This window comes from Lithobates pipiens, unplaced genomic scaffold (genome assembly GCF_037356315.1).
Source record: "Lithobates pipiens isolate NorthernLeopardFrog02 unplaced genomic scaffold, aLitPip1_a1.2 Scaffold_23, whole genome shotgun sequence".
Taxonomy (NCBI): Eukaryota; Metazoa; Chordata; class Amphibia; order Anura; family Ranidae; genus Lithobates; species Lithobates pipiens.
In genome coordinates this window covers 290,938,957-290,962,977 of record NW_027507785.1, presented here as the reverse complement: position 1 = coordinate 290,962,977, position 24,021 = coordinate 290,938,957, and the positions used below count along the sequence as shown (strand labels likewise).

Here is a 24,021-nt window from a genome sequence, read left to right as displayed (position 1 = left end):
GAACACCGTCTGACTCTTAGATTCCACGCCCTGGGGGATCCCGTGTCACCTGCTCACCTGAGGGTTCACTGTAAGTAGCACCGTGACACCCACAAGTGCAAACCTTAACATTTATCAACATTAAACCTCATCTGCCACATAGTAGCCCAATTAGACAGAGCATCGAGGATGGCTTGTAAATTGGAGACATCCTGTAAGGACGTTATTCATATGAAATTGATGATCCTTAGCACCTGCATGGTATAATTGGTTAATCATATGCCTGACTCTAATCCTAAACATTTTCTGTCTTTGTGCAAGTGTATAAACGCGGAAGAACTGATGCTGGTTTGAAGCCAAAGGGTTTGCTCACTTTGCATTTTGTAAACTGATAAAAATAAACAATTAAAATATATATTTTAGAAAGCAGTGTTACTTTACAGCAGGGATATGCAATTAGCGGACCTCCAGCTGTTGCAGAACTACAAGTCCCATGATGCATAGCAAGTCTCTGACAGCAACCAGTATGACACCCAAAGGCAGAGGCATGATGAGACTTGTAGTTTTGCAACAGCTGGAGGTCCGTTAATTGCATATCCCGGCTTTACAGCATTTCTTTACACCTGCCTAAAACGTTTGTGGGGAAAAAAAGCCAATAAAAAATATTTAGTATCTACAATTGCTACATAGGTCATAATCAAATTTGAATGTTATGTAAAATATCCCCCCCCCCCCCCCCGATATGTCATATCCTGCTTGTGTGATTGGCTTATTGATTTTCTCAGAAGTATGCTTTAAGAAACAAGTCAGATTTTGGGCATCCCCTGCAATAAAAATGCAATCTTTGGTGAGATATATTCCAAGGGAAAACATTTCTAAAGGGATGCAGACCCTGTTACTTTCCTCATTAGAACCCTTAAAGTCCAGCAGCTGATTGCTAATTATAAAGCCACTCCCATTTACATTCACTTTGAACATGGACACAGACAAACAAACAGCTATTTCTTTAGAATAACAAACGGTAGAAATCTTCAACAAAGTTTGGTAAAATCTTAGCAATGTACATTTATCACCCAATGGTGAATGTTTTTTTCCCTCTACAAATGTGTTATGGGTTACTATTTCAATTTTAATGATCAGGCAACAGATATCACAACATGCACTTAGAAATAAAAACAAAAGCATAAAAAGGCCATGTGCCAAACCTAGCCAGAGCTTACCTCAGGGCCTGTTTCTCCAGGTGGACCCGCGTCTCCTTGTGGCCCCCTTTGTCCCTAACAAATGGAAGTAAAATAAATTTATATATATATCTATCTATTAGTAACCCAGGAAAGAATTTTAATTATTCAGAAAGATATATAATGTAGTAAAAATTGTCAGCACGGAAATGATTAAACTCTAGGAGCTGGCCTGTGTAATGCAGCACACAGGGGGTTAGAATAAACACAGCGCTGCAGTCAAGCTCATATTTATTGTCATATTTGGAGGCAGTCATGTGGGGTCTGATGGTTTGAACCCAAGTGCATTTTCTTTGTAACTGAACAAATTATAAACATCTGCTTTAATCCTGGCAAAATGAACTTCAATGACTTATGTAAATCTGCTCTGAATTACCCAATATGGTTTGTGAATCGCATATAGAGGCCCATTGTTGTGTAAATCATTATGAAAACCAAGAAATGTTTTACAAATGGGGTACTAACCTATCTGATTGTAGGGGTCACAAAGTGGCAAAATAGCACGCCTCTACAGAGAACTTACTGAATCGTGTAACAAGAGGCCAACATAACATTGTGACCTTCCTTGTATAGATATATGATATAAAATATTATTGTGTGTATACAGACATATCCAGTAAGGCAACACAAACAGCAATGATAATGAACACAGTGTGGTAACGCATAGCAGCCAACCAGGCTTCAGTTAACTACACCGATTGGCCATACCATTATGACCACCCACCATAAGCCATCGAGGCATGGACTCCACTAGACTTCTGAAGGTATGCTGTGGTATCTGGCACCAAGCTGTCAGTAGCAGATCCTTTAACCTCCCTGGCGGTATGATTCATTCTGGTTTTAGGTGCTGAAAGCGGTACAATTATTTTGCATGGAAATTTGGCATTTTATATTGTAGTCCTGTAATTCTTAGGGATAACTCTCTTAAATCTGTTCAAACCAAAGTCTAGCAGACATCCCGGGTATGATAAAGTTTATAATATAATAAATAATAATAAAAATTATTCAATAGTGTAATCAAATCCTAAAACACTGAAAAAGGGACACTTTTTGGTTGCTATGGACAATCTCCAAATTTCAGGCAGAAAAAACAGTATTTATAACATAAAAGTGCATGCAGGGCACTGCACAGACCACTAGGGACAAAGGGGGTGTGTATTTTTTAATACAGTACTGTAATCTGTAAGATTACGGTACTGTGTGTGTTTTGTGTCTTTTTACTTTTTTGAATTTGGCGCCGTTCTCCGCTCCCGTGCGCTGTAACGTCGCAGGGAACGGAGCTCGGCGGCATTCGGCACTGTAAATCGAGCGGAGGACAGCTCGATCACACAGCGCGGAGGACATCGCTGGATCCAGGGGACAAGGTAAGTAAAGCCCCATACACACTATCAGATTATCTGCTGAGTTTTTCCTTCAGATTTACCAAAACCATACAATATGAGGACAAACCTTAGGAGTTTCAATGTGTATGCAATCAGGCAGGCCCTTCTACTACATGGTTTTGGTAAATCTGAAGGAAAAACTCAGCAGATAATCTGATAGTGTGTATGGGGCTTAACTCTCCCTGTGTCCTCCCCTGCATCCAGCGATGCGATCCCGAGTCTGGCTCAGGGTTACCGCTCTTGTTAGTAAAATCCCAACCTGAGCCAGACTCGGGATTACCGCCAGGGAGGTTAACCAATTAAGCCCCAGACCATTTTGCTGGCCAAAGACCAGAGGACTTTTTGCGATTCGGCACTGCGTCGCTTTAACTGACAATTGCGCAGTCGTGCGACGTGACTCCCAAACAAAATTGGCATCCTTTTTTCCTCACAAATAGAGCTTTCTTTTGGTGGTATTTGATCACCTCTGTGGTTTTTATTTTTAGTGCTATAAACAAAAAAATAGCAACAATTTTGAAACAAATGCATTCATTTTTACATTTTGCTATAATAAATATCCCCCAAAAATATATAAAAAAAATGTTTTTCCTCAGTTTAGGCCGATACGTATTCTTCCAAATATTTTTGGTAAAAAAAAACACAATAAGCCTTTATTGATTGGTTTGTGCAAAAGTTATAGTGTTTACAAAATAGAGGATAGTTTTATGGCATTTTTATTCATCTTTTTTTTTTTTATTAGTAATGGCGGCGATCAGCGATTTTTATCATGACTGTGACATTATGGCGGACACATTGGACATTTTTTACACATTTTTGGGACCATTGTCATTTATACAGCAATCAGTGTATACAAATGCACTGATTCCTGTGTAAATGACAATGGCAGTGAAGGGGTTAACCACTAGGTGGCAGTGTAGGGGTTAAGTGTGTCCTGGGGTGTGTTTATAACTGTGGGGGGCATGGCTGTGTGTGACACGTCACTGATCTCTGCTCCCAATCACAGGGAGCAGAGATCAGTGACATTGTCACTAGGCAGAATTGGGAGATGCTTGTTTACATTAGGATCTTAGAATCTTAGGAGTGGAGTCATCCAACAGCATGTGATTTAAGGGGCTATTCACACTTTGTCCATTTTGATACAGAAAAATGTTTCCATTTTGCCATATAAAAATGCATTTCTATTCTTTCCTATGAGGCTATAGATAAAGTATATGGCCCAATCCACACCAATGCATGTCAGTCACCAAGCCCGAAGTAACACACCCAGAGCAGTATTAATCCAGCCTAATACAGGCATACCCCACTATGTACACAATGGGGTTTATTTACTAAAGCTGTAAAGTGCAAAACGAAACCAATAAGCTTCCAGGTTTTATTACCAAAGCTTAATTGAACAAGCTGGGGTTGCACTTTCCAGCATTAGTAAATAAACCCCATTGTGTACTTAAAAGTGGGGTATGCCTGTAGACAATATAATCTTGTGACCACAGTAGGGATCATCCGATATGTTTTTTTCCGTGCCATTAAGATACCGATAGATCGGCCACCTCTCCTGCCAATATTATTTTAATATTGCTGTGGGTTGGTGGCTGCTGGCTGGCTTGGCACCTTGCTGTATATGGGTGGGTGTATGGCTGCTGGCTGGCACCTTGCTGTGGGTGGGTGGCTTCTGGCTGGCCTGGAACCTTGCTGTGGCTGGATGGCTGCTGGCTAGCCTCAGTGGCCTGGTACCTTGCTGTGGGTGGGTGGCTGCCTGACGTACCTCTCGGAGTATCAAGGCGAGGCAAAGGAAGAATGTCAGACGCAGAATGCTAGGCGGCTTAATGATGTTGTGTGTATGTGCTACGTGCCCCTGCGCACTGGGATTTTGCAGGGTAGTATTTACTTAACCAATGATCCAAAAGTAACTCACAGAAACGATACTAAGGAAATCGTTTCATGACCTTCTTCTGGAAATTATGGTTGCCTCACTGGAATCGTGGTCAAAACATGACTTATCATCTGTGGGAGGTTTTTTCAGGTTGCTGACCAAAGAAGTACTGAAGTCTATTGATCAACATGACTACCATGACATTTTTTTTAAATGATTTTCTACCGTAAAGGTGTCCACACTCCTTACAATTTGCTTTTGGAATCCTCTCAATTATTACAAATCTAATGGATGTTAAAGTAGTTTCCATTTTTGGTAAATTTAAAGAAGCTTTGCCCATCTTATTCGATAATCAATATGTACTGAGAATAATATCCAAACTCATATTAGGAACATACTGCTTCTCCAGGAGGTCCTGTATCACCGCTGCCTCCAGGTAGACCAGCTGAGCCCTGGATGAACATGCAGGAAAGAAAATAAAATCTATTGTCATACAGCATTACACATTTGTCAACAAACATTTATTTCATAACCATTACACTTTTTACTATACGTAAAGGGAAAAAAATACACCAGAAGTGCTGTATAACTGTCCTACTATATAAGCCTTGTTTGTTACAAGTCTGGACTATAATATGTTTTTGTACCGATATGTCATGCACTGTTTGTACATGCATTTTTTTCCTTCAATAAATAAAGTTTAAAAAAAAAAAAGTGTTATATAAAAATAGCCATGGGAAACAGAAGATCAAGCAACAAAAGAATGACTCGGCAAATTGGTTAGATGCAATACATATTTCTATATGAACGGTGTGTATATATCATTTAGGCAGTCAACTGCTTGCCCGGTGTTCAGCTTTAAGATGTCTTGGAAATTTTAAGCCAGTTATGTCTCGCTTTGTACACATAGCAGAAGATGAAATTCATCAAGTATCTGGAGACAGATTGGCAGGTGCTCCCTATAACTTGTATAGCAAATAATGTATCAAAATCAGAACATTAAGACTCCACTGTTCAAAAATAAGAGGAATCTATTAAATGTGGGTTTGGGTACAATGTCTGTTTTATATCATACTTAAATTTATCATTTTGTCCTCGCTGGAATTCATTCTAACCCAGACAGTGCTTTCATCAGTTCCATATCTGAGCTAGCACTGAAAGACAAGGAATGTGACTGATTTCCCCAATATACAACTTGAAGACTTTTTTGACTTTATGATACAGAAATCAATCTTATACATATCGCAAAGTCTTGGATATGTCATTACCAACCTTCGTTCGAACAGTGCAAAAGTTCGCCGGTCACAAGCACATGTGACTATTTCTCCAACTAGTTTGGTGACAAATCTGACTCTAATTATGAGTCATCTAGGAATTTTAAAAGGGAACATCACATTCATTCCATTCATATAACTGCTGCTGTTTAGAGCATAGCGGGGATGATTTACTAAAACTGGAGAGTGCAAAATCTGGTGCAGATGTACATGGTAGCCAATCACTTTCTAAATTCAATTTGTTCAGTTAAGCTTTGACAAGAAAAATCTGGAAGCTGATTGGTTTCTATGCAGAGTTGCACCAAATAGTGCACTCTCCAGTTTTAGTAAATCAACCCCAGTAACCCTTAAGAACTAACATTACCCCAAAAAATACTTGAATATTCCTAAATCTATAATATAATATAAAAAAAACTAAAAATACCCTTTGTCACTTTACCCATTCAGGAAAAAGTGACAGTTTCTATATAAAGCCACCTGTGACCCAATGATACTTACCACTACAGAGCTCCCCTGTCTTCCAATGCGACCAGAATAACTGTCCTTGGCTGATGTCAGAGCCCAGACTCAGCATTGACATAGTCTCCGTCATGTGACATTTCTCAGGCTCCCCTATACCCTCTCAGGTCACATGTTCCCCCCTATCCAGAAGCATAAGATATTCTGAACAGGAACCTTGGCTATAACAAGTTTTTAAAGATTTAGGGAGATAACAGCTGACCATAAAAAGTAATACTTTTTTATTAGGAACATAAATAACCACTTAACTGCTTACCACCAGAGGAGGCTATTCTTATGGGGAGCATTAAAAGGCAGGCACTACTGACCACAAGAATGATGAAGGTTTTACTAAGGAACATAAAAGGTTACCACTGACCACCAATAAAGAGAGGGCCCCCATTAGTGGGAGTATTAAAGGCCACCTTTGACTATGGTGGTGGGAGGTTATTAGGGGTAAGTTAACTGCCGATCAAAGATCTATAACAGGCTTTTTATCATAAAGCATAGATAGCATCCTCTACTAGCCACCTAATAAGATATGTTTTTTTAAATAGGCACATAAATGGCCACATAACTGCTGACTGCCAATCTAGAGGATGCTTTTCCGATGGGGAGCATAAAAGGCAACCACTACTGACCATTGGAATAATGGAGGCTTTACTAGTTAACATAAAAGGTTACCACATGACCACCAATGAAGAGAGGGTCCTGGGGGGGGGGGGGGGTATTAAAGTCCTTGATCTCTGATCAGCAACATAAGACAAGGGGGACATAAAAGGCAAGCTAACCACAGATCACCAGTCTGGGGGGGGGCTTGGTGTTATCATAAAGTATAAAAAGCATTCACCACTGAGCAGCAGAGTAAAGGGAGATTTGTTTAGAAGCACAAGTTTGCCGATGACCATAAATGCAGAGTTTGCTGCAAAGAAAAGTCTATGTGAGGGGCGATGTTGAGCAGAGAGATCCTATTAAGCTTTTGCTCTGCGGCCTTGTGATTAGTAGTGAAACACAGCTCTTCACTAAACATATTTGAATGGGCCTGTAACTACCTGCCACTACCTTCTGCGGTAAGTACACTGCAGCTGTATATTGAATGCCATATTTCCATGCCTGACAGGAGTGCAATGGCTGTGTCTGCAATTTCTGTTCAACTGGCCTTCCCCAATATGACACATCATATCATGATATCATCTCAGCTGTGCTACACATGGTTGAATATCAGATGTTTCTGTAATTTAGCGAACAGTATTCCATCTACTGGTCTGCAGCACATGTGCATGTATTTGTCCTTCCTCCACATCCCTTCTCTCTAGAGAGTCCAAAAGGAAAAGTGATCTGTTTGCTTTTTAATTACAAACCTAATGTGGGGATTTTCCATTCTTGTGTACAACCTTCCTATCCAGAAGAGTGCCATGTAACAACTGTTTGCATTGACCTAATGTAGGGAAGGATGCTTAAATGTATCTGATTTATCAGGATAAAAAAACAAACCAAAAAAAAAACACTTTTATCATTTACTGATGATCTGTGTGAAAACTTTAAAGGGAAAGTATAGATTTTGTAATGTTTTTAATAAAATGCTTTTTTACATACAACTAGCATAAGTAATAGTTTTCACATCAGCCCCGCCATCTCCTGCATAGCGACATTCAGATTGGGAGAGGGAGGGGCAGCACTGGGAGCCAATTAGGTCCTACATGATGCACATGTGATGAAAGGAAACATGCAGACAGAATGAGAAAGCCAATTGAGCAAAGCTGATGAATTATCTGTGTGTTGCCTCTCTTTTTACCTGTGAACTAAGTTCTTCATTAAAACTCTTAAAATCCAGCCTCAGCTCTGACTTACTTCTACACCGGACATGCCCGGTTCCTCATCACCCTTGTTAAAAGACCAATCAGGCCAAACACTATAGGGCATAATGGAGATCCCAGACAGAAGCCTGTGTCTACAGACATTAACATTGGTTGTTTCTCATGGACAGCAGTGAGAAACACCATACAGTAATGATAAACTAATGGGTATGGACCTCAAGAAGTCATGAATTATAATATTAGCATCAGCATCGCATCTATAGCTCAATATAAAAATGTCCACATTATGTTGGGACTTTAATAGTTCTACAACAAGACCTACATAACTACATAAACATCAGTTAAAATAAATCAATTTTATTGTGTGAAAATAAGAATATTGTGTTACAAACATTTTTGGGCTATTCTAAAAAGTTAGGCTCCAAAATGTATCCATACATAAAAATAGAACTGCTACCCCTTCCTAGATTATGTCTTATCATGAGCATGTATATTCCATTAGTTTTGGAGATCTCCCATTGGTAGGCATGCAGCTCATTATCATCATTATGAGCCTTCTTGCATACCTTTGTAACATTAGATTGGATACACATTTGGATGACATTAAATCGAAGAAACTTTGATTGCATTATATTGCAACATGATATGAAATAGATATGTACCGTAAATTGAAAGTTACTATGCCCCCTGGATTCAATGAAGCCATGCAGGGGCATAACTAGAATCCACAGTGCTTCATAGCAAACATTTTATGTGACCCCCTGCTTAAACAGAAGAAAAAATGGCACTGAACTACAAGCATACCCAACTTTTAAGTATACAATGGGACTAGAGCATGTATGTAAAACGAAAATGTACTTAAAGTGAAGTGATACCTTTTTTTACTTCTAGGCCGCAGTGTGTCAGGGGCTGTAGTGGCGGTGTCAGGGCCTGTAGTGGGGACGTCAGGGGCTGTAGAGTGGGCATCATGGGCTGTAGTTGGGGTGTCAGGGGAACACTCAAAGAAAGAAAATGTAAATAGGATCATCTGATGCAGGGGGGGGTCGCTCCAATCCACCCCCCTGGACATTGCATTGTGCACAGAGGACACTGCTGCTGTGGAGAGGCTGGAAGACATTCTGTGGCTGACAGGGAAGTTGGTAGAACCACCGTGTGGATGTGATGTCACCGGAGATGGGAAAGAGGCCAGGATACACATAGGTAGAGCACACTGGAACACTGGAGGTTACGTGCTCAGAGCTTCAGTTCCTTCTACTGAGGCTGCACGGCACGGGAATGTTTGTACTTGTGAGGCACTTTATGTATACTCGTGGGTATGTCCATACTCGCAAGTGTACGTAAAGTGAGTGTCCGTAAAGTGGGGTATGCCTGTACACACAAATTACTGCAGTCATATGCAACTATTAAAGCAATGGGAAGGACATTTTATATGGCCCATTCACACCATAGCATTGCAATGATGCTCATGGTCCAAGTTTCAGCAGCAAACTATTCTTATTTCACATACTGATATTTATTTAGTTATGCAAAGTCTTGTTGTTTCATATTGCACCACAGAGTAACTGATAGCTGTCATCTCTTGTGGATAGTGGTGGGGAACACCATACAGTAAAATGGAGGTTTCAGCTACCTGTCAACTCTTTTGGATGGTGGTGTGTTAACTGTACTGTGGCCATCAGGCTGGTTTCAAATCATAGGCCTCCATCAGTGTAATGTGTTTATCATGCATAAGTGTCAGTGTACACAGGCACTTTTGACTTGTTTCAGATATGGGTTAGTAAATAGAAATGAGCTCCAAATTTAAGCTGAATTTCACCTGTTTAGAAATGTGGGCTTAATCCAAACTTTTGGGATGTTTGTCTGGAATTGCCCATCCAAACATCCCACAATGCACTGCAAAAATGTAACGTTGGCCAAGGTCATGCACCTGACGTCTGGTCAGGTGCAAGACTGGTATTTTTTTTGTATAGTAAGTAGGTGGTAAAAATAGAGCATGGGGGCATTACCCAGCTCAAAATAAACAATCCGAAATTCGTACAGTAATTTTCGGACGACGCCCGATCATCAGATAATCTTATCATTAGTATGGCCCTTTTGACAGTCGATTCTGACTTTTCAGATGAAAAAATCCTGATGTACAGACTATAACATTTTTGTCATATGTGAACTCAACATCTGATTTTCATTTAATTAGTACGTTTTTTGTCCGAAAAAAAAACGTAAGAGTAAGACTACGCATGCCCAGAAACAAAAGAATACATACAAAACTATTCAACACATTATGTCGTTTCTAAAGTAACCTCTTCACTTTTCGACATGAGACTAGCATGCAACAAAAAATGAACGAACGGTCGCCTGAAAAACTGATCATGTGTACGAGGCTTTAGAAGCATTTGTGACCTAACACCAAAAGGACTCAACTGCCAATAAAAAGCTGTGCGTAAAAAACCCATAAAGTTATTACCTGTTAGTAGAAGGGAAATCAAGTCCAATGTCCTACACTTTTTTTGAGGCACCCACGAGACAAGTAGGTGGCCTTGTAAAGGGGCACAACGGTATTAGTCAAATATTTCCAGAAATTCAAGATAGCTGAATCCTTTCATTTCCATTTTGGGATGAAAACCTTATGGCACCTCCAGCATCTGGAAGATACCTTGGGATAAATTCTATGGCATCGAGTAAATCCTGTGCAGTATATTAAACTGGATCAATTTGTCTCGACTAGCGACCAAGTGTGAAAATGGGTAATCCCACATATCTTCCCAGTCTTCATCATCAATATAAGGAGTGTCAGTCTGGCATTTGGATCGAAGACTCTCCATGCCAAAATGAACTGAAGGCAAGAGAGCCTTATAAAGTCAATGAGGGTATTTTTCCAATTTTAAAAGCCTACCTGTCCCTTAGAACAAGGAAAAAATCTGAAGTAATGCTAGAAAAATTTGCTATCATTGGTCCATTTTTTGCAAATCTAACCCCTAGGTATTATTGGTGAAAAAAAAAGTCATACTTACAGGTTTTCCTTGTTCGCCTCTCTCTCCAGGATTACCAACTTTCCCCTATATACATATCAATAAAACACGAAATAAGATATATTTCTGTCACCAATGTGATTTTCATATAAATATTATATTTTTATGACTACTATTCTGCTTCATATGAAGCTGCATCACTGTGTTAGAACATTACGAATAAATTCAGGAATCAATTTGTATGCTGCTATTATCAGCACTTATTCTCAGAGATAAACAGCTTTGCACCTTTTATTTGAGTCTTATACAGTAATCATCATCAGGGGGTGGATCTAATTAAAGCGAGCCACAGTAAAAACTGATAATTAAAAGTGTGGCTCCCCAATTACAGAATAACACTTCAATATCTACATGTAATTAGGTGATAACCAATGCTTCAGGCATCTGAAACGACTTATTATCACTCAGCATGATTTTCCAACTCTTGTAAAGACCTGATCATCTATGCCAAGCCTTAACCATTTTTTGCCTTTGCTTAATCCAGGAAAATCAAAATAATTAAAATGTATGCTGCCTAAAGCATTACAATAGTCACTGCTGCAGATATATTCCACCAGATGTCAACATAAACATTAGCTACATATAGCACCCATGGCGATAAAGTGAGGTATAGTATCTATTGTGGCCTGTGTTCGGTGGTGAATATTTCCCAGTAACAGTGGTTACCAAGGCAGTGAAGCTCCCCAATGGGCATTCATCAACAAAAAACACTTTTTAATACAACATGGGCAAGTCAGAACTTCTATCAGATTTTTATAGCTGCAAAAAGGTATTGAATATTTTAGGTTTTATTATATCAAAAGCATTAATAGTTTAATCTCTTGCAGCATTGCAGAGTTGGAAATTTTGACACACTTTATTTCACTTTGTTGGGTTGAAAAAACTAACAGTGATATGACTGACCACATAGAATCCCAATAAATAAAATATTTATATTGTTGTCCAGTGATGATATTAGCTGTGTTCAGACTAGGATTTAAACCCTTGCTTGTGAGCCCGCTAAGAAGTTGTCACTTCTATGGGCCAATCATCTGTGGCAGGGGAAAGCTATACCCCACAGCTGCATGTATACACGCCTCTTGATTGGGTGACAGCTTCTTGGTGGGCACACGTGAGTTTGGATACTAGTCTAAACACTACCAAGCTCCTCCCTACTGGGGAGATAACCCCTACATCTCATCCCATAGACAGTGGTCACCAGTACAGAAAGAAGGGGAAATCTCAGCAATGGAGATTCAAGCAAAAATAAAAAATGGCTACACTTTAAGTCTGAGCTTTGCAGCTAGACTCACAAGGCTTTCCATGGTGCTTCTTGGAGGGTCTCTAACCCCCTGCACAGGTTCTGTGCCATGCAACCTACTTCTCTAGAACTACAGCAGAGGGTGCTTGGAAACTGGGAATCTTGACCTGCCTTTACAAAGGGTTAGAGTCGGGGCAGCCTATTAACTAAAGATAGCCATATGGATCAACCATATCCTCTAAGAAAGTTTAAATCTAACATTTTCATGATTTACTGCAATCTAACTTGGATTTTCAGGTTTGCTCAACACAGTCTACAAACTTTATCTCTCTACCAGACAGTGTTTACTGTTAAAGAGGAGGGCTAGCTTTAAAAAAAAATTTTTTTAAAGTCAGCAGCTGCAAACACTGTAGCTGCTGACTTTTAATAAGCAGACTTACCTGTCCAGGGCGCCCGCGATGTCGGCCGCCCGAGGCTGACCTGTCCCTCGGCTCTCGGGTCCTGGCGCCGCCATTCTATCTAAGGGAAACAGGCAGTGGAGCCTTGCGGCTTCGCTGCCCGTTTCCTACTGCGCATGCGCGAGTCGAGCAGCGCTTCTTGAATGGGGCGTGCTGTGTTCTGGGACACAGTTCCCAGAACACAGCGTGACCCATTACCCGGAAGACACCGCACGGAGGAGAGAAGACAGAACTTCACCGCGGAGGAGGAAGAGGCAGATTAGGATGATATGCCTAGCAACAGGCATTTCTGGTAAGTTAAAAAAAAAAAATCTTTTTTTTTTTCTGATTTTTTGCTAATTTTTACTGTACTTTTGTTTTTCAGGGTGGCCCTCCACTTTAAGACTGGTGTGAAACAGATAAAATTGATCTCAGTCACTTAAATGTACTCACTATACGACCAGGCAGTCCTTTTTTGCCAGGATCACCGCTTTCACCCTGGAGGAAGGAAAATGGATGAGCAGAGATTAATCACACATTAACCTGCCAACAGACAATTCAGTGAATGTTTCATAAAACTCCCCTACCTTCACCCCTTGCTGGCCTTCTTCTCCTGGTGGACCATCAGGGCCCCGTGGACCCTGAAAAAAAAGGTAAGTAGATATATCAATAACATTTTAGGCAGTGTATGAAATTGAAACTAGATCTATTGCAGACTATCCAACTGCTATAGGGACCAGCACTCTTTGGTTACAAAGTTATATAGGCAGTTGGTAATAGTATTTAGAAGATACGTTTGGGAACCTCTAAATGACCAGTATGAAAGTGATTAGTATTTTGCATCACTAATAGAATTACTGTAATAACATGATGATGGAGTCCAGGGGTTCACATATAGGCAATTTTCAGTTTGGGAAAATAATAAAACATTCCAGTCCCCAGCATCACTAAAGTGAGAGAGATTACCTTCATAGATAGCTGTTAAAGGATATTTACAATCTGAACCCTGGTCTTCCCTTAATGTGTCATGACTGTTAATAAAGAGTAACTAAACCCATCAACTGTTTTCCAAAATGGTTATATTTAAGGCACGCTGTTAAATACTCGTATTAATAGTCACAGTTGCTTGTGCACTCAACCAAACTATCAAAAGGATGCTGTTATAGCTAATAACATGTGCAGCACCACTGCAGTTGAAGATCAAACAGAGGCCAAGGTGCCAGCTTCCTTGGCTGTAAAGGATATGAGGGTTTTGTTTGCTTTTAACATAAGCAGCATGTTAACATTTCAGTATGGGTCTTCCTTTGACAGTTAAAATTCTATCACGAGATCCAAATTATACCTTTTTTTAAATAACAAACATGTCATACTTAAATGCTCTGCACAGAACAGGCCCAATTTCTTGGGGGACCTTTGTCAGCACTCCTGGCTCCTATGCCCTTCCAAGTGCCTCCATAGCAAGCCACTTGATATAGGGACACTCGTGCCAGCTTAATATGGAGCTGGGCTCTGTGTGTCCATTGACACACACAGCGCGCTCAGCCTCACCCCTCAGTCTCTCCTCACAGGCTATGATTGACTGTACAAGGAGTCGATGGACCCCGCTGCTGCCTCCATGTCCAATGAGGAGAAAGAGAGACACAGCTTTGGATCAAAATCGGGCTCAGGTAAATATAAGAGGCGGGCATAAAAAAAGAAGTTTTTTTTTTACACTTAATGCAGAGAATGCATTAAGATAAAAAAAAAAACCTTCTGCCTTTACTATCGCTTTAAATGATAACAGGTTCTTACAACCACTCCAGGAACGTAACCATCCCTTCAGTCCAAAGCACCTATTCAAGGCTAAATATGATTTGGACACTTCTTCATGTGTAGAAGTCATCTTATTATAATATTGACCTATCTTGTAGCAAAGTCTTGAACCAATCTATACCATACTATATGTCATCCACAGTATAAGTGATTCCCTTTATTGGAAAAGCTAATGTTTTTGTATAGCCAAAGCAAAGTACCCCTATCCATGTTATACCTCCTTCCTGACATAACCTAGCCCAACCTCCCTTCCCCACATGAATATTTACTTCTGACAGGTGCAGCCTCAAGTGCTTAAGTGCCACAAGCCTTCAGTGTCCTGGCTGCACCAAAGGCTGTAGATGCTTGGGACCATAAACATCTATGGGGAGGTCCCAAGCATCTTCCTCCTTGGGTGATGGCCCCATGAAAGGCTATAGGGATCTATTGTACAGGCGTGGCTAAAATACTTGCCATCGTATGGACATAAACATGCATTTGTGGAGGGAGAAGATGGGCTAAGTTAGAACAAGGAAGGGGGAGGCAAAAAGGATATAGTAATTGCAACTTGTTTTAAACTGTACTTATCCTTCAAAAGCCTCAGTAGTTTTTTTTGTTGTTGTCTAAAACTTATATATACTGTATATTTAACTGCAGTTTCTCCGAAGTTCCACTACAAATCAAGGGTGCATTGTATTTTTATGGGGGATGCCATGTTTTATGAGCTTTCCATCATTGGTTCTCCTTTGAGGTCTTTACCATGGTCGAGTGTTTCTAGCCATTGAATCTATCGCTCCTGTATCCATTGCCATTGGCGTGTCTTTCTCATAACATCTGGATCAGATGCGCCGTGTACACGTCTCCTTTTAGATGAGGCTATTTCTAATTTTATGGCTCATAAGTGTTTCATTTGTCTAACTTCAGAGAAGGTCATTTAATTAGTGTGTACTCTGGGTCTAATTAGGTTCTTCTTCTCTGACTTTTCACAGAACATTTTCACAAACAAATACTTCAGTATTTCAATTTCTGCTGGGCCACCGCTAGCACTGTTTGTTGGGTACAAATAGCTTACAGCTGACTCCTAATCATGTTTAGTTATAGGAATAGACACAGACAAAATTGGAAAAAGTACACAAAAAGAGGCTGTAGTCCGTAATTAGATAATCACAAGAAAAACAAAGAAATGGTCTCCTATGATGTTTTCCGTCAATCCCTCCAAGGTGCCTGGCTGTGTGGCAATGCTTTGTTCTTCAACATGTTTGTGGTGGAAAACAAAACATCCCTTTTATTGATAAATGGCTCATAAACAAGATGGTGGAATGATCCTTGCCTCATACAGACCCATTTTCCTCTACACAAGATAGGGTGCCCCTTGCCTGCCCGACCCAATATAAGCTCAGACAAAAACAATAAACAGTCATGATTACATTTATGGACAAAACCTTAATACAATTTTAAAGCTCATCTCCAAGAAATTACAAAAGTAACTGCTTGTTTAGTGTATGGTAGAGTTTTTGCATTTTAGCTTACTTGATCCTCTGCTCCCCTGACAATACTCCCTCACACTTTGTTGATGAACTGTCCTAGAGAGCTATGGACCCTGCATTTGTCTTGATAATACCAGGACCTTAGACTGGTGGAACGGGGGGGGGAGAAGCTGAGGGGGCCAGTCTAGCAGTGCGAAGAGGAGAAGGAGCGGGTACGTAGATGTTTTTTTCTGTCCCCTAGACCTAAACAAGCAACTATGCAGCCCCACTGAAAGGGATCTTTTCTAGGTTTCCTGGAGTTGGGCTTTAAAGCATAACAAAAGTTTGTTATTTAATAAAAACATGTAAAAGTTGCTAATAAAAATAGTACATGCATGCACACTTGCAAAACAATGCATCTTGTGACTTTTCCATAAGGTTTCCCTGCTGCTGTGTGTGAACAGTGCAGGACCTGGGATTTTCTATGACCTCTTGGTTTCAGCTCCTCTGGTTGCACAGCCCAGAGGTCATAGGCTTTCCACACCTCCCTCTTAGTATTTTATTTCACTCCTAATTCTGACAGTCATAGGAGCTGGCTGTCAGAATACAACAGCTGGCTATTCAGATACCTCTGTCCACACTGTTTATCATATAGCTTTGCAAGAATGCATGCATGCACAACTTTACCTTGCAATGTCAGTGTTTGTATTAAAAATATATACTTTAGTTATGTTTTAAAGTAACTGAATTGTGCAGGATTACTTATAATATATTACATTTGCTCCCTTATTTATATTTGTTGGACTTTATCTAAGTCTGACTTTCCAATTTGAGAGTCAGGAGTCAGAGGTCACCTGAAGTACGACATTTGCTGCCTTGTCAACTGCCTGATCCCATTAAATGCCACCAACAATATCAAATATTAGATATCTGCAGTTAGAACTCAGATTTTTGATACTATCATGAACTTTGGGAGGCTAGTAGGTAGGGCAAGGAGTGTGAAAATGAAGGTAGAGTCTGATTCTTACATTTTAAAGTCATTGGCGTCATAATAAGTAAAGCAAAAAAGGTGAACATTCTGGCAGACTAGGTCCGACGGAATCATGTGATGTGTGGGATAGTCCGATCATTTTTCTTTAAAAAAATCAGATGGACCTAGAAATAGAACATGTTTCAAATCAAATCTGTCCAATGGACTAAATTCCTATCGGGAAAACCATTCATCTGTATGCTGGTCCGACGGACCAAATACAACGCAAGGGCAGCTATTGGCTACTGGCTATTGAACTTCCTTTTCTAGTCCTGTCGTACGTCATCACGTTCAAAATGAACGGACTTTAGTCCATTCTTGGGTGGGCAAGTTTGTTTGTCGAGAAGTCCACCTTAACTCCATAGAAAGTCAGTCGGGAAGACCGTCTGACCTTTTCTGCCGGAAAGTCCGGTCGCGTGTACGCGGCATAAGAAGTTTTAGAGACGCTCATATCCCAGCACTCTGGTGACCTAGGAAGTTAGCTCTATTGCCCTATCTATCAGAAAAAACTTGGATGGTTTTTCGGACGGAATTCCGCTCAAGCTTGGCTTGCATACACATAGTCAAACAAAAGTTCTCTGAACTTTTCACCGTCAAGAACACGGTGACGTACAACACTACGACGAGCCGAGAAAATTAAGTTCAATGCTTCCGAGCATGCATCGAATTGTTTTCGGGCATGTGTAGGAATTTTGCGCGTCGTAATTTGTACAGACAATCGGAATTTCCAATCGGAACTTTTTCCGACCGAAAAATAGAGAACCTGCTCTCAATCTTTTGCTGGCTGGAATTCTGCAAGCAAAAGTTTGATGGAGCATATACATGGTCGGAATTTCTGACCAAAAGCTCACATCCGACTTTTGCTGGGAGAATTTCTGATCATGTGTATGGGGCTTATGTTTCCAAAAGGGAATGTAGTATTTCACGTTATCACCTAAGCATGTTACTAAATATCCTTGATCAAAGAAGCACAAATGTAAGATATATATTTTAACTTTAATACATACAACAATACTAACAAACCTCAATGCAAACAGAACTGTAATATAGTATTTCCTCAAATTCTACATGATGATACAAAACCAATTTTATTTATAGCAAACATAAAAATAAAATGTTATTTCACAAAAATGGAATATTCCCACTAGAGCGTCAATTTTACCCCAGAGGAACCAGTGAAATAATTTTCAGGTCCAGAGGAAACCCTGCTAAAAAAATATTCATTGGTGGCCAGTTGGACGAATGCTACCTTAACACTGGTAGTCAAAATGGCACCCTTAAAGACAGCATTGGTGTTGTGCCACTGGCTCTTAAAAGTGGCACTGGCCCCAAAATCAGGCAGGCACCAACAAGTGGGAAGTTAAGGAGCTACAGCTTAATGAATCCTCTGGAGGGACCTTGGTGGAGTAATGCCGCGTACACACATTTCAGCGGACAATCCGCTCGTGTGTGGGCTTCAGCGGACTTTTTCAGCGTGCAGTCCGGAGTACTAAGAATTTTGGTTTTTCCAAAAATCTGTCCGTCGTACTTTGGTTTCAGCGGACAATACGGTCGTCAGTATGCTAGTTCGACGGACTAAGAATGGCGCATGCCCAGAATGGATTTACACGGCGGAAGGGTGCTTTGCTGTGTCTTGGACTTCCTATTTCTAGTCCCGTCGTACGTGCTGTACACGTCATCGCGCAAGCTTTCGACGGATTGTTTGTGTATCCGTGTGTGGTCAAGTCCGTTCAGTGGAAACTACGACGGATTGTCCGTCGGATTGTATGACGGACTAAGTACGCCATACAATCCGCTCGTGTGTACGCGGCATATGCCAGCACTAGATTGATCTGTACTTTCCGCATATATATGTATATATATATATATATATATATATATATATATATATACACAGTATCTCACAAAAGTGAGTACACCCCTCACATCTTTGTAAATATTTATTATATGTTTTCATGTGACAACACTGAAGAAATTACACAATATAATTTACAATATAAAGTAGTGAGTGTACAGCTTATATAACAGTGTAAATTTGCTGTCCCCTCAAAATAACTCATCACACAGCCATTAATGTCTAAACCACTGGCAACAAAAGTAAGTACACCCCTAAGTGAAAATGTCCAAACTGGGCCCAAAGTGTCAATATTTTGTGTGGCCACCATTATTTTCCATCACTGCCTTAAACCTCTTGGGCATGGAGATCACCAGAGCTTCACAGGTTGCCACTGGAGTCCTCTTCCACTCCTCTGTGATGGCATAACAGAGCTCTTGGATGTTAGAGACCTTGCGCTCCTCCACCTTCCATCTGAATATGCCCCACAGATGCTCATTAGAGTTTAGGTCTGGAGACATGCTTGGCCAGTCCATCACCTTTACCCCCATCTTCTTTGGCAAGGCAGTGGTCAGCTTGGAGGTGTGTTTGGGGTCGTTCTCATGTTGGGATACTACTCTGCGGCCCAGTCTCAGAAGGGAGGAGATCATGCTCCGCTTCAGTATGTCACAGTACATATTGTCATTCATGGTTCCCTCAATGAACTGTAGCTCCCCAGTGCCAGCAGCACTCATGTAGCCCCAGACCGTGACACTCCCACCACCATGCTTGACTGTAGGCAAGACACACTTGTCTTTGTACTCCTCGCCTGGTTGCAGCCACACACGCTTGACACCATCTGAACCAAATACGTTTATCTTGGTCTCATCAGACCACAGGACAAGGTTCCCATAATTCATGTCCTTAGTCTGCTTGTCTTCAGCAAACTGTTTGCGGGTTTTCTTGTGCATCATCTTTAGAAGAGGCTTGCTTCTGGGAGGACAGCCATGGAGACCAATTTGATGCAGTGTGCAGCGTATGGTCTGTGCACTGACAGGCTGACCCCCCACGCCTTCAACCTCTGCAGCAATGCTGGCAGCACTCATACGCCAATTTCCCAAAGGCAACCTATGTATATGACGCTGAGCACGTGCACTCAACTTCTTTGGTCAACCATGGCGAGGCCTGTCCTGACTGGAACCTGTCCTGTTAAACCATTGTATGTTCTTAGCAACCATGCTGCAGCACAGTTTCAGGGTCTTGGCAATCTTCTTATAGCCCAGGCCATCTTTATGTAGAGCAACAATTCTTTTTCTTTTTAGATCCTCAGAGAGTTCTTTTCCGTGAGGTGCCATGTCGAACTTTCAGTGACCAGTATGAGAGAGTGAGAGCGATAACACCAAATTTAACACATCTGTTCCCCATTCACACCTGAGACCCTGTAACGAGTTACATGACACCGGAGAGGGAAAACGGCTAATTGGGCCCAATTTGGACATTTTCACTTAGGGTTGTAGCCATTTTTTTGCCAGCAGTTTAGATATTAATGGCTGTGTGTTGAGTAATTTTGAGGGCATAGCAAATTTACACTGTTATACAAGCTGTACACTCACTACTTTACATTGTAGCAAAGTGTAATTTCTTCAGTGTTGTCACATGAAAAGATATAATAAAATATTCACAAAAATGTGAGGGGTGTATTCACTTTTGTGAGATATATATATATATATATATATATATATATATTTTTTTTTTTTTTATTTCAGCAAGCGTGTTGGCCTTCTGTGTAGGCTTTGCAACTACCGTTTTCATTTTATTTTCCCAGGACGGATTCATCAACCTCATGCCAATCCCCAGCCTAAAGAACCAAAGAAGCAAAGTAGCCCATTCTTGTCTGAGTCATCACCATAGACCTTCCAAGCTTGGGTGGTCCTACTGATTGGTCATTGTAGAGCTCTCATAATCATCTGATTCATTAGAATTGCACTGCTTGCTTAAGCTATGGATACAATTGCCCAAAAAGGGCAAAATTCTACAATTACTATATTTCTATGTCAGGTGATGCTTTCAACTCCATATCCCTCACTGGAAAGCTTTATATCATGTACCTACTCCTTGGACAAAATCATTTGCATGCAAGATTTATTATTCTTCATCCCGAGGAAAGGTTTACGAAATCTATAGTCTCTGCCAGGTTAGGTGTAAAAAGCGTTGTGTATTCAGTGAAGCCGAATGCTGATACTCTCAGTTCTCTAACAAACAGATAAATACAGAGCAATTTTCAGAGACCACTGTACTTACTCTTTGACCCTTTGGACCTTGTATTCCAGGTGATCCTCTTTGTCCAGCAGGACCCTGTAATAAGGTTGAGAGATTTTTTCTTTTTTGTCTATGACATCAAATCAATGCATTGTAATAACAGTTGTGATGTGCTAGTTTTTACTTACTGGTAATCCTGGTAGACCAATTGGTCCAGGTATTCCCGGAGGTCCAACATAGCCCTGAAAATAACATGTCTTGTTAATAGAAAAGTTTTCATCAAGCCAACATAATTTAACATTTAAATATCAGTAAATTCAATTGCTGAACTGAATAACTATTTAAAGAAATCCTGTACTTAATAATATTTGGGAGAGCTGATCTATGTGCACAGAGGGTGTTCGCTGAAATACGAAAAGGTCTGGAGTAGATGGTTAGCAGGTGGTGAAACGTGTACTTGATATGCTCACCCCTCATCTCCCCCTTCGCCTCCTTTTTTCGTTTCTTCTTTTCCTTCTCTTTTTTCCCCTTTTTATTTTTTATATACATATATACTGTGTGATGGCTTCACCTCTATTGGGTATTTTGCTTTATGCTATACAGATACTTCAATGTGTTCATGTATGTACTATTGTTTTGGCCATGTTGGTCTGTATCGATTTATGTACAATGCATATGTTTTTCAATAAAATTGGTTTTTCCAATTTAAAAAAAAAAAGAATATTTAGGAGCTGCCATTATTGAGCTTCTAAAGGTCATGTTTAGCTGCAAGCAGCCAGGTGCTGAATGGTTACAAGGAGACTATTTGGGTGTGGGAAGGTAGGTGGTATCTGGGTGCAGGAAACCAGGTTGTGTTTGGTTGCAGACAGACGTTTTATGTGTGGAAAAGACTGCACAGAGTCCTGACCTCAACCCGATAGAAAACCTTTGGGATGAATTAGAGTGGAGACTGCAAGCCAGGCCTTCTCGTCCAATATCAGTGCCTGACCTCACAAATGTGCTTATAGAAGAATGGTCAAACATTCCCATAGATACACTCCTAAGCCTTGTGGACAGCCTTTCCAGAAGAGTTGAAGCTGTTATAGTTGCAAAGGGGTGGCCAACTCAATATTGAACCCTACGGACTAAGACTGGGATGCCAATAAAGTTCATGTGTGTGCAAATACTTTTGGTAATATAGTGTAGTTCCAAAAGAGTGACCGTCCCTCTAAATGAGGTGCAGGAAGGTAGGCACTACTTGGGTAAGGCCAAAGAAGTTGTTTGGTTGTAGGCATGTTATTTGGGTGCAGGAAGGCAGGTTGTATTTGGATGTCAGAGGCCTGCAGACAGACAGGATGTGTTTGGGTGCTGACACTACAAATTACACTTTGACTTAAAGAAAAACATGAATTGTAGTATCTGGGGCAGAGTGTACATAGTTGTGGTGAACCACATGTAGGTGATGTCTATATGGACTCTGGGAAATCACAGATACTTAGTTCCAGCAGCCTAGATTCTGCTGTTTTTCCACATTCCTCTAGCTGTATATATCCTGCGGCAACTTGAAAAGATGTTAAATTACATTTCCATGCAATAAGTCTTGTAATGTTACCCTGGTGGTCAATGCAACTGCTTAAAGCATAAGTTATAATGATGGAAAATAATTTTGCTCTTGAATAGCTCAGCAGAAAAGTCGGAAAATCTGCAAGTTCCATTGAAACCACAAAACAATCATTACATAAGTTTCTGGTACCAGTTTCACAATGAGTGTGCTTTGCCAGAGGAAATGTCTTCCTTCTGCTACACGGAGAAACACTAATATTGTACTGAGCTCAGGACACGGTCAGACTGCTACCCTCAGCTAAATGGAGCTTATTGCCTGAATTTTAGCTTTTTTTATTTTCACATATTGTCCTTTTTTTGGATGTTAACATGTTTCTGTATACCCAGAGTTTAACCACTTCAGTCCCAGAAGGATTTATCCCCTTCCTGACCAGAGTACTTTTTGCGATTCGGCGATGCGTCGATTTAACTGACAATTGCACGGTCATGCGACGTTGCACCCAAACAAAATTGACGTTCTTTTTTCCCCACAAATAGAGCTTTATTATGGGGGTATTTGATCACCTTTGTGGTTTTTATTTTCTGCACTATAAACAAAAAAAAAGCGTAAATTTTGAAAAAAACACAATATTTTGTACTTTTTGCTATAATAAATATCCCCATTTTTTTTTAAAAAAAAAGCTAATTTTTTTTCTCAGTTTAGGCCGATATGTATTCTTCTACATAGTTTTGTTAAAAAAAATTGCAATAACTGTATATTGATTGGTTTGCACAAAAGTTATAGGGGATAGATTTATAGCATTTTTATTATTATTATTTTTTTTTTACTAGTAATGGTAGTGAACTGCAATTTTTATCGTGACTGCGACATTATGGCGGACACATCGGACAATTTTGACACATTTTTGGTACCATTGGCATTTGGCCATCAGTGATATAAAAATGCATTGATTACTGTAAAAATGTCACTGGCAGTGAAGGGGTTAGCACTAAGGGACGATCAAGGGGTTAACTGTGTTCCCTGGGAGGTGATTCTAACTGAAGGGAGAGGGGACTGACTAGAGGAAGTGACGGATCGTGGTTCCTAGCTAATAGGAACTCACGATCCTGTCACTCCTCTCAGAATAGAACATGGATTTGTGTGTTTACACACACACTTCCGTGTTCTGTCCTCATGCTTGCAATCTCTCGTGGCCGGCAGTCATCGTGACCGTCAGCCACGAGCATCGGCACCCCCACTGTGAGGCGGGCGCGTGCCTGCTATCCTGCGAACTGATGTATAGCTACGACAGCTCGCGCAGGGGAGCCAACCTGACGCAATATACAATACAATTTGAGTCCCGTTGTCTGTGTCAA

At 40.5% G+C, this 24,021-nt stretch overlaps 1 protein-coding gene across 1 annotated transcript in view; it reads right to left on the bottom strand.

The window, feature by feature from the left end:
* Window positions 1-24,021, bottom strand: part of COL24A1 (collagen type XXIV alpha 1 chain) — a 413,884-nt gene that overhangs the window by 88,057 nt on the left and 301,806 nt on the right. The window contains exons 27-33 of the mRNA XM_077450311.1: window positions 21,312-21,365; window positions 21,166-21,219; window positions 13,352-13,405; window positions 13,218-13,262; window positions 11,070-11,114; window positions 4,868-4,921; window positions 1,200-1,253 (exon numbers count right to left, since the gene is read on the bottom strand). Of these exons, the coding sequence (XP_077306437.1) occupies window positions 1,200-1,253; window positions 4,868-4,921; window positions 11,070-11,114; window positions 13,218-13,262; window positions 13,352-13,405; window positions 21,166-21,219; window positions 21,312-21,365 (360 nt within the window). The remainder of the gene's footprint in view (window positions 1-1,199; window positions 1,254-4,867; window positions 4,922-11,069; window positions 11,115-13,217; window positions 13,263-13,351; window positions 13,406-21,165; window positions 21,220-21,311; window positions 21,366-24,021) is intronic.